Source organism: Myxine glutinosa, chromosome 13 (assembly GCF_964187855.1).
Source record: "Myxine glutinosa chromosome 13, kmMyxGlut1.1, whole genome shotgun sequence".
NCBI lineage: Eukaryota > Metazoa > Chordata > Myxini > Myxiniformes > Myxinidae > Myxine > Myxine glutinosa.
In genome coordinates this window covers 16,681,079-16,699,494 of record NC_136273.1, presented here as the reverse complement: position 1 = coordinate 16,699,494, position 18,416 = coordinate 16,681,079, and the positions used below count along the sequence as shown (strand labels likewise).

Below are 18,416 nucleotides of genomic sequence, written 5' to 3'. Positions count from 1 at the left end.
ATGGGGAATTCAAATATGAGTTTATTTTTTGGATAGGATAACTCTAACCTACATCAATTTGTATTTCTAAATTGCCAATTTTACCCTTTCGAACCCCTTTATAAGATATTAAAAGATATAAGGGAAATCATTCATATTGACACAGCCAAATCAAATGTACATATTTATTAACAGGTGAACTGTATGTATATCACTGGTTACAATTACAAAGATCAATCTCCTTACTTCTTGAACTTTACCAGGTTGCACAAGTCCTGCTTTGACTCATTCTTGGACATCAGCCTCCTGCTGGTCTCCTGAGCCCTGATGCCTCCATCCCTCTTTTCCTGTGAGAAGTACTTAGCAGAAGCCTCAGTCACCATTTTAACAACCCTCTCAATGCTTTGTGTGTGGCAAAGCCAGTTGAGCACCTCCATGGGGGTGTTGATGAAGTTCTTCACCTCCGAGGTGCTTAGGGAGCAGGTGAGAGGTGGCTCTGACACACCTTCTGACCAGCTGATCAAGTTACCAATGCTGAAGCATCACAGTTGATGTCAGGTGTCTTTCTGGTCCTGACAGAGGAGTCCCCCAGCTGAGTGTCTGGGTCCCCCTCTCCCCTGATGGCCAGGATTCTCTCCACCCCCTCAGTCCTCTCCTTCTGATCCTCAGAGCACAGCAGTGTTTGGAGGATGGCTTCACTGTGGGCATACCAAGCAGATCTTCTCACAGTCGGCATCACAAGGTCCAGCACCTCCTTCCTCTGGGACTTGAGGCAGTCCAGCTGAAACAAGATGTGCCTAGGCCCTTCGATCCAGGAGTGCTTGACTTTCACGTTGAACCAACATGGATAATACACTCCAATGATGAATTCCACAATGAATTGCAGATTCTTCTGGTTCTTTCCTGTCAATCCATGCTTTGACACCCAGAGCCTGAGAAGTCTGTTCGCTGTGGTGAGCCAGCGGCTGTGGTTTACTGGTCCAATCTCCACTAGAGCCAGCCTTGCAGGAAGCACTCCATCCCTGATTGCACAGACAATTTTATAGCCATAGTGTTGATCAGTTGAGAGATCTTCAATGGCCTTGTCAGACAGCTTGATCAGTGGAGGGCCAACAAAGATCCGGGTGAAGTTTGGATTGATATCCAAGTCTGTAGCAGAAGCAAGGAGCTTTCCTATTGGCCCGGAAAATGTGTTGTCTGACAGAGTAGGGCCATCAAGGTGAACAATGAGATGGTGCAGGGGAAGTTCACCAGTGTGCAGGTTGCACACGAACCAGACCAGCTTTCTCCCCAGGTTCAGCTCCAGCTTCCGCATTACTCCAGCTTTCACACCAGTGTTGACATTTGTTGAGTCTCCTCCAATGGCCCACAAGGTCTTATCAAAACCCCTCTCTTTCAGCCAGGCAAACAGGACCTTAGCAATCTGCTCCACATGTGACTCCTCTTTAGTTGCTTTCTCTGGGGTAAAGTGGAACAGATAGTAGCTACCAGGCTCACTAACAACAGTATCGTGTTCTTCCTTGATCTTTGCAGGAAAAGATTGGTCATTGCCCTCAGCTTCCATCATCACATTGGTCAGGTCAATCCGCTCATCAAAGAGGATGCAGGAGATCCCCCCCCTACTCCCTGCACTTCTCATCAAACTCTTCCCCCAGCTCTGTCATCAACTTCTCCTGTGCTCTATTGACCTTGTTCTTATCAATCACTTTACTTGTATTGTCTTCTGTGATGATTCCTGCATCAATCAGAGCTGCAGTTGCTATCGCTGCAGTTGGCCTCAGCCCTATGCCATACCTTACACTAGCAAGGGCAATGTTTGGAATCTCATCATAGTTTTTCTGGACCTTTGCTGAAGCTGCAGGCTCAGTGTCAGTTTCAGGGAAGAGCTCAACTTCAGTGACAAACTCATCTTCAGCACCACTTCTCTCCAATTCCAGATCCTCATCACCATCTGACAAAAATCTCTCAACATCCTTCCTGGCTGCCTTCTCTGCTGCTGCAGCATTTTCCTCCTTGCTCCTTCTCCTTTTCTCTGCATTCTTTTTATTTTCCTGCCTTTCCAATGTCCTCACCTGTCTCTTGTGCTCTGGCAGATCAGGGCTCCCCATTTGGTGGGGTCCTTTACTTCCAACCTTCTCTTTCTGTCCCTTAATGTAGGCAAGATCTTTCACAGGAATCATTTTCTCTCTGCTGCAGGAACAGTTAATGTGGGCTTGGATCACACAGCCCTCACCCGCCTCACAGCCTCCCCCCTCACAACTGGTAATCTGACACTTGCAAGTCAAAATATCAAATAACTTGTCTAACTTGACAATGAACCTCTCTTTGGCATCAAGTTTGCCCTTCCCAAGAGAAAACCTCACTGCCTGATTCCAGACCTCCTTGAGCTTGGACATGATGGTCACCTTTTCATTGATAACAGGAGGCTTGAAAAGAGCATTAGCTTTGCTCCACTGACAAATCAGACCAGGGTAGATGTCAGACACGAGCTGGTCCACTGGGTAGTTCCTCCTGTCATCTTCACTTTGCTCCCTCAAGTAGATGCCATACCTCAGGATATCCCTCACAGTTGGCAGTTCAGACACCAACAGCTCCTGCCCAGTGCCAACAAGATTACTTAAATGAGAACTTGATTTCATCCTTGTTCTGACTTGAGCCATTTTTAGTAGTTCACACTGAAATAAAAACAATAATACGCAGGTAAGTATCCACTACAGACAGATATTAAGGTATTACACAGGTATTACAGAAAACCATCAAAATATTCACTTCACAGGTCACTATTTTCCTTCACATGTAACTCAGGGCTGGCAATAGGTAAGTACACAAATCAATTAACAAATATAATATAAAACAAGGTAATTTACATCTAAAATTATTATCTATTTGTTCCTCAGGGTCCTTATCAAAAACGTACTTACAGGCAATGCCATAAGAAGAGAAGAGAAGACGGATGGATAAGGATTGCCAACCTCCTCAACATCGAGCTTTCAGCAACAAGATGGCTACAACTGCCGTCCCAACAGGAAGTTACCAAAATAAAAGCCCGAACTTCAAAATAAAAAACTTCTCTTTTTTCCAGAAGAATAGCAATATAATCAAAAATTTAATAATAATCAACTGCAAATTGATGTAGGTTAGGGTTATCAGAATTTTTAAAAACCTCAGATTTGTGTTCTACACACCAAAATACGTAATATGAACACCCCTCTCGATTGATTTCAAAAAAAAAAAAAGTATGGCCCGCCCTAATACACCATGGAAGACACAAGACAGCCACAGAGGATACACCATGGAAGACACAGGACAGCCGTAAAGGATACACCATGGAAGACACAGGACAGCCATAGAGGATACACCATGGAAGACACAGGACAGCCACAGAGGATACACCATGGAAGACGCAGGACAACCATAGAGGATACACCATGGAAGACACAGGACAGCCATAGAGGAAACACCATGGAAGACACAGGACAGCCGTAGAGGATACACCATGGAAGACCCAGGACAACCATAGAGGATACACCATGGAAGACACAGGACAGCCGTAGAGGATACACCATGTTAGGCACAGGACAGCCATAGAGGATACACCATGGAAGACCCAGTACAACCATAGAGGATACACCATGGAAGGCACAGGACAGCCGTAGAGGATACACCATGGAAGGCACAGGACAGCCATAGAGGATACACCATGGAAGACCCAGGACAACCGTAGAGGATACACCATGGAAGGCACAGGACAGCCATAGAGGATACACCATGGAAGGCACAGGACAGCCATAGAGGATACACCATGGAAGACCCAGGACAACCATAGAGGATACACCATGGAAGACACAGGACAGCCATAGAGGATACACCATGAAAGACCCAGGACAACCATAGAGAATATACCATGAAAGACCCAGGACAGCCGTAAAGGATACACCATGGAAGACACAGGACAGCCATAGAGGATACACCATGGAAGACACAGGACAGCCACAGAGGATACACCATGGAAGACCCAGGACAACCATAGAGGATACACCATGGAAGACACAGGACAGCCATAGAGGAAACACCATGGAAGACACAGGACAGCCGTAGAGGATACACCATGGAAGACACAGGACAGCCATAGAGGATACACTATGGAAGACCCAGGACAGCCATAGAGGATACACCATGGAAGACACAGGACAGCCATAGAGGATACACCATGGAAGACCCAGGACAGCCATAGAGGATACACCATGGAAGACACAGGACAGCCATAGAGGATACACCATGGAAGACCCAGGACAGCCATAGAGAATATACCATGAAAGACCCAGGACAGCCGTAGAGGATACACCATGGAAGACACAGGACAGCCATAGAGGATACACCATGGAAGACACAGGACAGCCATAGAGGATACACCATGGAAGACACAGGACAGCCACAGAGGATAGGCCATGGAAGACACAGGACAGCCAAGGAGGATACACCATGGAAGACCCAGGACAGCCAAGGAGGATACACCATGGAAGACCCAGGACAGCCATAGAGGATACACCATGGAAGATACAGGACAGCCATAGAGGATACACCATGGAAGACCCAGGACAGCCGTAGAGGATACACCATGGAAGACACAGGACAGCCAAGGAGGATACACCATGGAAGACCCAGGACAGCCAAGGAGGATACACCATGGAAGACCCAGGACAGCCATAGAGGATACACCATGGAAGACACAGGACAGCCAAGGAGGATACACCATGGAAGACCCAGGACAGCCAAGGAGGATACACCATGGAAGACCCAGGACAGCCATAGAGGATACACCATGGAAGATACAGGACAGCCATAGATGATACACCATGGAAGACACAGGACAGCCATAGAGGATACACCATGGAAGACACAGGACAGCCATAGAGGATACACCATGGAAGACACAGGACAGCCATAGAGGATACACCATGGAAGACCCAGGACAGCCATAGAGGATACACCATGGAAGACCCAGGACAGCCATCGAGGATACACCATGGAAGACACAGGACAGTCATAGAGGATACACCGAGACCTAGCACAGCCATAGAGGATACACCATGGAAGACCCAGCACAACCATAGGGGATAAACCAAGACCCAGCACAACCATAGGGGATAAACCAAGACCCAGCACAACCATAGGGGATAAACCAAGACCCAGCACAACCATAGGGGATAAACCAAGACTCAACACAACCATAGGGGATAAACCAAGACCCAGCACAACCATAGGGGATAAACCAAGACCCAACACAGCTATCGAGAATATAATCAAACACACAGACAGACACCATGACCGCCGTAACATGTTACAAGCGAGAAGGCAAAGACGAAAGAAAAAGCAATAAATAAAGAACGGAGGAAAAACATTTACAAATGCAAACAAACAGATTGGAATTCGTGACTCGGACAAGGTGTGTACAGAACCCTGCGTACAGGAATCCGCGTACCGGGTTGTTTGTGCATTAAATGCAAAGTCGAATAGATCTAGTTATCGGCAAACACAGATGCAACAGTGTTTGCATTTCAAACAAGAGAACACAACTCGAACATGAATATTCAAAACGATCAAACATTAGCAATGGCGAGCACAACCAACGACGAGGCATTTATCCATAGACATCGCCAAGTAGGTCGAGCGTCGCTGTGACGTCATCAAAATCCCAAGGGTCGTTTCGCATCACCATCCTGTTGCCCGATCGCCGTCGCATTCCTCGGTGTCCCTGTTGCTCGGAACACTTTCCAACATCTTCGTGTCACCAAATGACGAAAGGATTATTTGGAAATCCGCTCGATATTACGTGCGTCGTGTACATTTGCCAATGTCGTGTTTGCAGATCATAATACACTGTTTGTTGAACGCTGCACATCGAGTGCATTGGACGTCGAGATCACACGCAGTCAGAAGCCTGGGATGAGCAAGCTGGGAGTAGAAGGAACTTCCCAGCTAACACAACGTTGGGCAAACGTTGGGCCGACGTTGGAAAATAGACGCCACGTTTACAACCAATAAACAAGCTAACACAACAACGTTGGGCCAACGTTGGAAAATAGACGCCACGTTTACAACCAATAAACAAGCTAACACAACAACGTTGGGCAAACGTTGGGCCGACGTTGGAAAATTGACGCCACGTTTACAACCAATAAACAAGCTAACACAACAACGTTGGGCCAACGTTGGAAAATAGACGCCACGTTTACAACCAATAAACAAGCTAACACAACAACGTTGGGCCAACGTTGGAAAATAGACGCCACGTTTACAACCAATAAACAAGCTAACACAACAATGTTGGGCAAACGTTGGGCCGACGTTGGAAAATTGACGCCACGTTTACAACCAATAAACAAGCTAACACAACAACGTTGGGCCAACGTTGGAAAATAGACGCTACGTTAACAACCAATAAACAAGCTAACACAACAACGTTGGGCCGACGTTGGAAAATTGACGCCACGTTAACAACCAATAAACAAGCTAACACAACAATGTTGGGCCAATGTTGGAAAATATACGCTACGTTAACAACCAATAAACAAGCTAACACAACAACGTTGGGCAAACGTTGGGCCGACGTTGGAAAATAGACGCCACGTTTACAACCAATAAACAAGCTAACACAACAACGTTGGGCCAACGTTGGAAAATAGACGCTATGTTAACAACCAATAAACAAGCTAACACAACAACGTTGGGCAAACGTTGGGCCGACGTTGGAAAATTGACGCCACGTTAACAACCAATAAACAAGCTAACACAACAACGTTGGGCCAATGTTGGAAAATATACGCTACGTTAACAACCAATAAACAAGCTAACACAACAACGTTGGGCAAACGTTGGGCCGACGTTGGAAAATTGACGCCACGTTTACAACCAATAAACAAGCTAACACAACAACATTGGGCAAACGTTGGAAAATTGACGCCACGTTAACAACCAATAAACAAGCTAACACAACAACGTTGGGCCAATGTTGGAAAATATACGCTACGTTAACAACCAATAAACAAGCTAACACAACAACGTTGGGCAAACGTTGGGCCGACGTTGGAAAATTGACGCCACGTTTACAACCAATAAACAAGCTAACACAACAACATTGGGCAAACGTTGGAAAATTGACGCCACGTTTACAACCAATAAACAAGCTAACACAACAACGTTGGGCCAATGTTGGAAAATATACGCTACGTTAACAACCAATAAACAAGCTAACACAACAACGTTGGGCAAACGTTGGGCCGACGTTGGAAAATTGACGCCACGTTTACAACCAATAAACAAGCTAACACAACAACGTTAGGCCAACGTTGGAAAATAGACGCTACGTTGATAACCAATAAACAAGCTAACACAACAACATTGAGCAAACGTTGGGCCGACGTTGGAAAATTGACGCCACGTTTACAACCAATAAACAAGCTAACACAACAACGTTGTGCCAACGTTGGAAAATAGACGCTACGTTAACAACCAATAAACAAGCTAACACAACAACGTTGAGCAAACGTTGAGCCAACGTTGGAAAATTGACGCCATGTTTACAACCAATAAACAAGCTAACACAACAACGTTGGGCCAACGTTGGAAAATAGACGCCACGTTTACAACCAATAAACAAGCTAACACAACAACGTTGGGCCAACGTTGGAAAATAGACGCCACGTTTACAACCAATAAACAAGCTAACACAACAACGTTGGGCCAACGTTGGAAAATAGACGCCACGTTTACAACCAATAAACAAGCTAACACAACAACGTTGGGCCAACGTTGGAAAATAGACGCCACGTTTACAACCAATAAACAAGCTAACACAACGTTGGGCCAACGTTGGAAAATAGACGCCACGTTTACAACCAAGAAACAAGCTAACACAACAACGTTGGGCCAACTTTGGAAAATAGACGCCACGTTTACAACCAATAAACAAGCTAACACAACGTTGGGCCAACGTTGGAAAATAGACGCCACGTTTACAACCAATAAACAAGCTAACATAACGACGTTGGGCCAACGTTGGAAAATAGACGCCACATTTACAACCAATAAACAAGCTAACACAACGTTGGGCCAACGTTGGAAAATAGACGCCACGTTTACAACCAATAAACAAGCTAACACAACAACGTTGGGCCAACGTTGGAAAATAGATGCCATGTTTACAACCAATAAACAAGCTAACACAACAATGTTGGGCCAACGTTGGAAAATAGACGCCACGTTTACAACCAATAAACAAGCTAACACAACGTTTGGCCAACGTTGGAAAATAGACGCCACGTTAACAACCAATAAACAAGCTAACACAACAACGTTGGGCAAACGTTGGAAAATAGACGCTACGTTAACAACCAATAAACAAGCTAACACAACAACGTTGGAAAATAGACGCTACGTTAACAACCAATAAACAAGCTCACACAACAACGTTGGGCAAACGTTGGAAAATAGACGCTACGTTAACAACCAATAAACAAGCTAACACAACAACGTTGAGCAAACGTTGGAAAATAGACGCCACGTTTGCAACCAATAAACAAGCTAACACAACGTTGGGCCAACGTTGGAAAATAGACGCTACGTTAACAACCAATAAACAAGATCACACAACGTTGGGCAAACGTTGGAAAATAGACGCTACGTTTACAACCAATAAACAAGCTAACACAACAACGTTGAGCAAACGTTGGAAAATAGACGCCACGTTAACAACCAATAAACAAGCTAACACAACAACGTTGGGCCAACGTTGGAAAATAGACGCCACGTTTACAACCAATAAACAAGCTAACATAACAACGTTGGGCAAACGTTGGAAAATATACGCCACGTTAACAACCAATAAACAAGATCACACAACAACGTTGGGCAAACGTTGGAAAATAGACGCCACGTTTACAACCAATAAACAAGCTAACATAACAACGTTGGGCAAACGTTGGAAAATAGACGCTACGTTAACAACCAATAAACAAGATCACACAACAACGTTGGGCAAACGTTGGAAAATAGACGCTACGTTTACAACCAATAAACAAGCTAACACAACAACGTTGAGCAAACGTTGGAAAATAGACGCCACGTTAACAACCAATAAACAAGCTAACACAACAACGTTGGGCCAACGTTGGAAAATAGACGCCACGTTTACAACCAATAAACAAGCTAACATAACAACGTTGGGCAAACGTTGGAAAATATACGCCACGTTAACAACCAATAAACAAGCTCGCACAACAACGTTGGGCAAACGTTGGAAAATAGACGCTACGTTAACAACCAATAAACAAGCTAACACAACAACGTTGAGCAAACGTTGAGCCAACGTTGGAAAATATACGCCACGTTAACAACCAATAAACAAGCTAACACAACAACGTTGGGCCAACATTGGAAAATAGACGCCACGTTTACAACCAATAAACAAGCTAACATAACAACGTTGGGCCAACGTTGGAAAATAGACGCCATGTTTACAACCAATAAACAAGCTAACAACAACGTTGGGCAAACGTTGGAAAATAGACGCCACGTTTACAACCAATAAACAAGCTAACATAACAACGTTGGGCCAACGTTGGAAAATAGACGCCACGTTTACAACCAATAAACAAGCTAACACAACGTTGGGCAAACGTTTGAAAATAGACGCCACGTTTACAACCAATAAACAAGCTAACATAACAACGTTGGGCCAACGTTGGAAAATAGACGCCACGTTTACAACCAATAAACAAGCTCACACAACAACGTTGGGCCAACGTTGGAAAATAGACGCCACGTTTACAACCAATAAACAAGCTAACACAACAACGTTGGAAAATTGACGCCACGTTTACAACCAATAAACAAGCTAAGACAACAACATTGGGCAAACGTTGGAAAATTGACGCCACGTTTACAACCAATAAACAAGCTAACACAACAACGTTGGGCCAACGTTGGAAAATAGACGCTACGTTAACAACCAATAAACAAGCTAACACAACAACGTTGGGCCGACGTTGGAAAATTGACGCCACGTTAACAACCAATAAACAAGCTAACACAACAATGTTGGGCCAATGTTGGAAAATATACGCTACGTTAACAACCAATAAACAAGCTAACACAACAACGTTGGGCAAACGTTGGGCCGACGTTGGAAAATAGACGCCACGTTTACAACCAATAAACAAGCTAACACAACAACGTTGGGCCAACGTTGGAAAATAGACGCTATGTTAACAACCAATAAACAAGCTAACACAACAACGTTGGGCAAACGTTGGGCCGACGTTGGAAAATTGACGCCACGTTAACAACCAATAAACAAGCTAACACAACAACGTTGGGCCAATGTTGGAAAATATACGCTACGTTAACAACCAATAAACAAGCTAACACAACAACGTTGGGCAAACGTTGGGCCGACGTTGGAAAATTGACGCCACGTTTACAACCAATAAACAAGCTAACACAACAACATTGGGCAAACGTTGGAAAATTGACGCCACGTTAACAACCAATAAACAAGCTAACACAACAACGTTGGGCCAATGTTGGAAAATATACGCTACGTTAACAACCAATAAACAAGCTAACACAACAACGTTGGGCAAACGTTGGGCCGACGTTGGAAAATTGACGCCACGTTTACAACCAATAAACAAGCTAACACAACAACATTGGGCAAACGTTGGAAAATTGACGCCACGTTTACAACCAATAAACAAGCTAACACAACAACGTTGGGCCAATGTTGGAAAATATACGCTACGTTAACAACCAATAAACAAGCTAACACAACAACGTTGGGCAAACGTTGGGCCGACGTTGGAAAATTGACGCCACGTTTACAACCAATAAACAAGCTAACACAACAACGTTAGGCCAACGTTGGAAAATAGACGCTACGTTGATAACCAATAAACAAGCTAACACAACAACATTGAGCAAACGTTGGGCCGACGTTGGAAAATTGACGCCACGTTTACAACCAATAAACAAGCTAACACAACAACGTTGTGCCAACGTTGGAAAATAGACGCTACGTTAACAACCAATAAACAAGCTAACACAACAACGTTGAGCAAACGTTGAGCCAACGTTGGAAAATTGACGCCATGTTTACAACCAATAAACAAGCTAACACAACAACGTTGGGCCAACGTTGGAAAATAGACGCCACGTTTACAACCAATAAACAAGCTAACACAACAACGTTGGGCCAACGTTGGAAAATAGACGCCACGTTTACAACCAATAAACAAGCTAACACAACAACGTTGGGCCAACGTTGGAAAATAGACGCCACGTTTACAACCAATAAACAAGCTAACACAACAACGTTGGGCCAACGTTGGAAAATAGACGCCACGTTTACAACCAATAAACAAGCTAACACAACGTTGGGCCAACGTTGGAAAATAGACGCCACGTTTACAACCAAGAAACAAGCTAACACAACAACGTTGGGCCAACTTTGGAAAATAGACGCCACGTTTACAACCAATAAACAAGCTAACACAACGTTGGGCCAACGTTGGAAAATAGACGCCACGTTTACAACCAATAAACAAGCTAACATAACGACGTTGGGCCAACGTTGGAAAATAGACGCCACATTTACAACCAATAAACAAGCTAACACAACGTTGGGCCAACGTTGGAAAATAGACGCCACGTTTACAACCAATAAACAAGCTAACACAACAACGTTGGGCCAACGTTGGAAAATAGATGCCATGTTTACAACCAATAAACAAGCTAACACAACAATGTTGGGCCAACGTTGGAAAATAGACGCCACGTTTACAACCAATAAACAAGCTAACACAACGTTTGGCCAACGTTGGAAAATAGACGCCACGTTAACAACCAATAAACAAGCTAACACAACAACGTTGGGCAAACGTTGGAAAATAGACGCTACGTTAACAACCAATAAACAAGCTAACACAACAACGTTGGAAAATAGACGCTACGTTAACAACCAATAAACAAGCTCACACAACAACGTTGGGCAAACGTTGGAAAATAGACGCTACGTTAACAACCAATAAACAAGCTAACACAACAACGTTGAGCAAACGTTGGAAAATAGACGCCACGTTTGCAACCAATAAACAAGCTAACACAACGTTGGGCCAACGTTGGAAAATAGACGCTACGTTAACAACCAATAAACAAGATCACACAACGTTGGGCAAACGTTGGAAAATAGACGCTACGTTTACAACCAATAAACAAGCTAACACAACAACGTTGAGCAAACGTTGGAAAATAGACGCCACGTTAACAACCAATAAACAAGCTAACACAACAACGTTGGGCCAACGTTGGAAAATAGACGCCACGTTTACAACCAATAAACAAGCTAACATAACAACGTTGGGCAAACGTTGGAAAATATACGCCACGTTAACAACCAATAAACAAGATCACACAACAACGTTGGGCAAACGTTGGAAAATAGACGCCACGTTTACAACCAATAAACAAGCTAACATAACAACGTTGGGCAAACGTTGGAAAATAGACGCTACGTTAACAACCAATAAACAAGATCACACAACAACGTTGGGCAAACGTTGGAAAATAGACGCTACGTTTACAACCAATAAACAAGCTAACACAACAACGTTGAGCAAACGTTGGAAAATAGACGCCACGTTAACAACCAATAAACAAGCTAACACAACAACGTTGGGCCAACGTTGGAAAATAGACGCCACGTTTACAACCAATAAACAAGCTAACATAACAACGTTGGGCAAACGTTGGAAAATATACGCCACGTTAACAACCAATAAACAAGCTCGCACAACAACGTTGGGCAAACGTTGGAAAATAGACGCTACGTTAACAACCAATAAACAAGCTAACACAACAACGTTGAGCAAACGTTGAGCCAACGTTGGAAAATATACGCCACGTTAACAACCAATAAACAAGCTAACACAACAACGTTGGGCCAACATTGGAAAATAGACGCCACGTTTACAACCAATAAACAAGCTAACATAACAACGTTGGGCCAACGTTGGAAAATAGACGCCATGTTTACAACCAATAAACAAGCTAACAACAACGTTGGGCAAACGTTGGAAAATAGACGCCACGTTTACAACCAATAAACAAGCTAACATAACAACGTTGGGCCAACGTTGGAAAATAGACGCCACGTTTACAACCAATAAACAAGCTAACACAACGTTGGGCAAACGTTTGAAAATAGACGCCACGTTTACAACCAATAAACAAGCTAACATAACAACGTTGGGCCAACGTTGGAAAATAGACGCCACGTTTACAACCAATAAACAAGCTCACACAACAACGTTGGGCCAACGTTGGAAAATAGACGCCACGTTTACAACCAATAAACAAGCTAACACAACAACGTTGGAAAATTGACGCCACGTTTACAACCAATAAACAAGCTAAGACAACAACATTGGGCAAACGTTGGAAAATTGACGCCACGTTTACAACCAATAAACAAGCTAACACAACAACGTTGGGCCAATGTTGGAAAATATACGCTACGTTAACAACCAATAAACAAGCTAACACAACAACGTTGGGCAAACGTTGGGCCGACGTTGGAAAATTGACGCCACGTTTACAACCAATAAACAAGCTAACACAACAACGTTAGGCCAACGTTGGAAAATAGACGCTACGTTGATAACCAATAAACAAGCTAACACAACAACATTGAGCAAACGTTGGGCCGACGTTGGAAAATTGACGCCACGTTTACAACCAATAAACAAGCTAACACAACAACGTTGTGCCAACGTTGGAAAATAGACGCTACGTTAACAACCAATAAACAAGCTCACACAACAACGTTGGGCCAACGTTGGAAAATAGACGCCACGTTTACAACCAATAAACAAGCTAACACAACAACGTTGGAAAATAGACGCCACGTTTACAACCAATAAACAAGCTAACACAACGTTGGGCAAACGTTGGAAAATAGACGCCACGTTTACAACCAATAAACAAGCTAACACAACGTTGGGCCAACGTTGGAAAATTGACGCCACGTTTGCAACCAATAAACAACGTCACCCAGACGTCAACAATTCACTTGCGAACAGTAGGGTCCTAACGTTGTTGTGTTCGCTGGGATTCCGTGCATCTGGAGATTCGAACACCTGTTGGTGGACGTCAAAGATCCCACACGGTCGGCGAGTCATCGCCGGCATCCTCAACAAATCCCAGATTCCTGCCCCGAATGACTGTCGGGAATGCAATGGCAAACCACCCAACATAACTCTCGCCAAGAGACTGTTCCGGTAGAACGGACCTCGTGTCCATTGATGATGGTCATGAGGATGATCCATTCATATCCCCGGTTAATAGGTCATTATCTCCAGCATCTGCAAACAATCTGTGAAAAGCATTTGGTGACGTGGGAAAAGTCACAAAAAATAAATAAATAATCCACCCCCCCCCCCCCCCCCCCCCCAAATTATTATTTTTATTTTTTTTGCGTAAATGCTTCATTCAGCCTTGAAGGCGAGCGACAAATTACGAGGAACGTTTTTCCTCTCTTGTTTGTCCATTGGAAATGATCAGCACATTAATTCACTAATCCATACACGCTGGGTGATGTTCATTGTATGAACAATCCTGATGATAAATCACACATGGATTTCAGGGGATTTGACAAACTGCAGCTATTTTTGGACTGAATGTTTTTTCCCGGTCCCTTCTGATGCTGCGTATACAGACGATCTCAAGGAACCAATCAATGGTCGGAAGTTGCACATTTACCAAAAGTAATGACTAATTGATGCTGCAGATCTTTGCAGCATTTTGGGGGGTTTTTTGCAGCCACATTTACCTTCCTCATCTCCTCCCCAACGAATAAGCCTGCTTCCAGTCCACAGGTGTAGGATCTTAAGATGCAGTCACGTGAAAAAGTAAGTACACCCCATGTAAAGTTTTGACTTTTTCAACATATTTCGACATACAGCTATTTGATCTTCATTTCAACAATATTGATAGATAAAGGTGATATAATATAACAAATATCATGAAACATTTACATTTTTTAGTCCATTGTATAATTTAAATAAACATAAATGCAAATTTCGCATGTGGAAAAAGTAAGTACACCCCTACATTTATCACTACTTCAAATACCTAAAATTAGAATCAGGTGCACCAGCTCAGGTGCAAATGATGAGAACATCGTTAGAGAGGATCTTGGAGGAACCTGTCTTATTTAAACCTCAGACATTTAGTTTGATTTGCTCTTTGTTGTTGAAGTGTGCGGCGTCACCATGCCTCGATCAAAAGAGCTCTCTGAGGCCTTCAGAAAGAAGGTTATAGATGCCTTCGAGTCTGGGAAGGGATTTAAAAAGATCTCCAAACAATTTGAAATCAATCATTCGACTGTCCGGAAGATCATCTACAAGTGGAGAAGATTCCAAACAACTGCCAACTTGTTCAGGCCAAGCCGCCCCAGCAGGTTCAGCCCGAGAGCAGACCGCAAGATGCTGAAAGAAGTCTAAGAACCCCAGAATGTCATCACGGGCCCTACAGGTAGCTCTTGCCACTGTTGATGTTAAAGTGCACGAGTCTACCATTAGAAAGAGGCTGCACAAATTTGATCTACATGGGAGGTGTGCCAGGAGGAAACCTTTGCTGTCCAGAAAGAACATCAGGGCAAGACTAAAGTTTGCCAATGAACACCGAGGCAAAGACCAGCACTTCTGGAACAATGTGCTCTGCACAGATGAGTCAAAGGTAGAGCTATTTGGCCACAGTACCAGAAGACATGTTTGGCGAAAACCAAAGACAGCATTTGACCACAAGAACCTGATACCAACTGTAAAGCATGGTGGTGGAAATATTATGGTTTGGCGCAGCTTTGCTGCATCAGGGCCTGGGCAGCTCACCATCATAAAATCCACTATGAATTCTTCATTGTACCAGAGGGTGCTTGAGGATAACGTGAGGCCATCTGTTGGAAAGTTGAAGCTCAACCGAAGGTGAACCTCGCAACATGACAATGACCCTAATCATACCAGTAAATCCACCAAGGAATGGCTGAAAAGAAAGAAATGGAGGGTTCTGGAATGGCCAAGTCAAAGCCCGGATCTAAATCCCATCGAGATGTGTGGGGGGATTTGAAACGAGCTGTGCATGCAAGAAACCACTCAAACATCGCACAGCTGAAAGAATTCTGCATGGAGGAGTGGGCAAAAATTTCTCCCAGTCGATGTCAGAGACTGGTAGACAGTTATAAGAAACGCCTACTTGAGGTTGTTTCTGCCAAAGGGGGCAATACCACCTATTAGAGCCAAGGGTGTACTTACTTTTTCCACATGCAAAATTTGCATTTATGTTTATTTAAATTATACAATGGACTACAAAATGTAAATGTTTCATGATATTTGTTATATTATATCACCTTTATTTATCAATATTGTTGAAATGAAGATCAAATAGCTGTATGTTGAAATATGTTGAAAAAGTCAAAACTTTACATGGGGTGTACTTACTTTTTCACGTGACTGTATATACAGTATTTTAAGGAATGGGTTACAAGATGTCGACCATCCAGGATGCACACGTTTTTCCAGGGAACAGCTTCCTGATTAAACTCCCCACGATCCAGGCTTTCCACCCACTTGCACTCTTCTATCCACCACACCCTCTCCCCCATGGCCTGTGGACACAACCTTCGAGAGACTTCAATCCCATTCCTCCCTCCACTCCTTCAAACAAGCGGTGCACCACCATCGCCTCCTCCTCCTTCCCTATCCTCATTATCTCATACAGAACACACCCTCTTAGTTGCAGGTTCCTGCGTTCACTCCCTTCCTCCTCTCTCAATCTCCTCTTTTTTTTCTGTTCATTTATTCCCTTGATTTTGCCATATATGAGCATCGATCGTCACATCTCACTCTTCCACGAACCTCGGTCTTTAGTAAAGAAAATCGAAGGTTAACGAGAGTAGAAAACATCATGGTTTTGGATTGGGGATAATCCGAGATGGTGGTGAACACCTGTTTTGAATGTTTGGCCAAACTCATCGTATTTGACGTGGATCTAAGGCCACGTGGTGGTCGAGACGTCGACATCTCTCAAGCCCCAGTGGTTGTGGGTTTCCTCATGGATGCATGCTCCATAGATTTCGAACATAACCCACAAAATGAATCCCACCCAGCTTACCGTTGACTTACATTTTCAGTTCCATCCAAGTGACCTCGTCACACACAACAAATGTTTCCTCGTTAACGGAAGGTTATGTTGTTCTTGGATCGCAGAAGTATAAATGACGAAGAAACCATCCAACCATGTCTGTCGTATTAACCTAAACACGAGTCCTTGATCATAAATTCACACAAACTAATTTGTTTCCATTCATGCTGCGGTGAGCTATCTGCTTGGTGAAAACTTGTTAGTAGCGTTTACAAGACCCTGCAAGTTGACATGCTCAGGTCGATGGTGCACGCAAATCATTAAAATTCACTACCGCTTTGCAGACGTGCTTCTGGAGACTTGCTCGAGTGAACGTGTGTGCGATGAGTACCATTGCATACCAGTCCTTCACCTCGTTTTAAACTACTTGCTCCATCAAAACTGTCATACTTTCTGGAGTTGCTCAAAAGGACCCGTGTTTCGGAGCAAAACGGAATCACGCTGTATTGGGACTCGTGGTCCCTATTTAAGAACCTCAAGTCCCTATTTGAGGACCAAGAGTCCCTATTTAAGGACCAAGAGCACCTATATAAGGACCACGAGTCCCTATTTAAGGACCAAGAGCACCTATTTAAGGACCACGACTCCCTATTTAAGGACCAAGAGTCCCTATTTAAGGACCAGGAGTCCCTATTTAAGGACCACGAGTCCCTATTTAAGGAACAAGAGTCCCTATTTAAGGACGAGTCCCTATTTAAGGACCAGGAGTCCCTATTTAAGGACCACGAGTCCCTATTTAAGGACCAAGCGGCCCTATTTAAGGACCACAAGTCCCTATTTAAGGAACAAGAGTCCCTATTTAAGGACGAGTCCCTATTTAAGGACCAAGAGTCCCTATTTAAGGACCAAGATTCCCTATTTAAGGACCAAGAGTCCCTATTTAAGGACGAGTCCCTATTTAAGGACCACAAGCCCCGATTTAAGGACGAGCCCCTATTTAAGGACCAAGAGTCCCTATTTAAGGACCACGAGTCCCTATTTAAGGACCAATAGGCCCTATTTAAGGACCACGACTCCCTATTTAAGGACCACGAGTCCCCATTTAAGGACCACGAGTCCCCATACAGCACACAGACGCAGCACAAACTGTTACCCAGAATCTTCTACTTGGAACGTTTCGATTTTGGGGTCGCACTTGCCTATTCATTTGCTCTAGACGTAGACATGATGGTTTTGCTTCAGCC

The 18,416-nt window shown here is 43.8% G+C and overlaps 1 protein-coding gene across 1 annotated transcript; it reads right to left on the bottom strand.

Moving 5' to 3' along the window:
• Window positions 1-1,302: 1,302 nt before the first annotated feature.
• LOC144888728 (uncharacterized) lies at window positions 1,303-3,152 on the bottom strand. The gene is made up of 2 exons (XM_078767879.1): window positions 2,901-3,152; window positions 1,303-2,654 (listed from the first exon to the last, which is right to left on the bottom strand). Exons 1-2 carry the CDS (start codon window positions 2,910-2,912, stop codon window positions 1,599-1,601), a joined length of 1,068 nt encoding a protein of 355 aa, XP_078624005.1. The 5' UTR covers window positions 2,913-3,152; the 3' UTR covers window positions 1,303-1,598.
• Window positions 3,153-18,416: the final 15,264 nt, after the last annotated feature.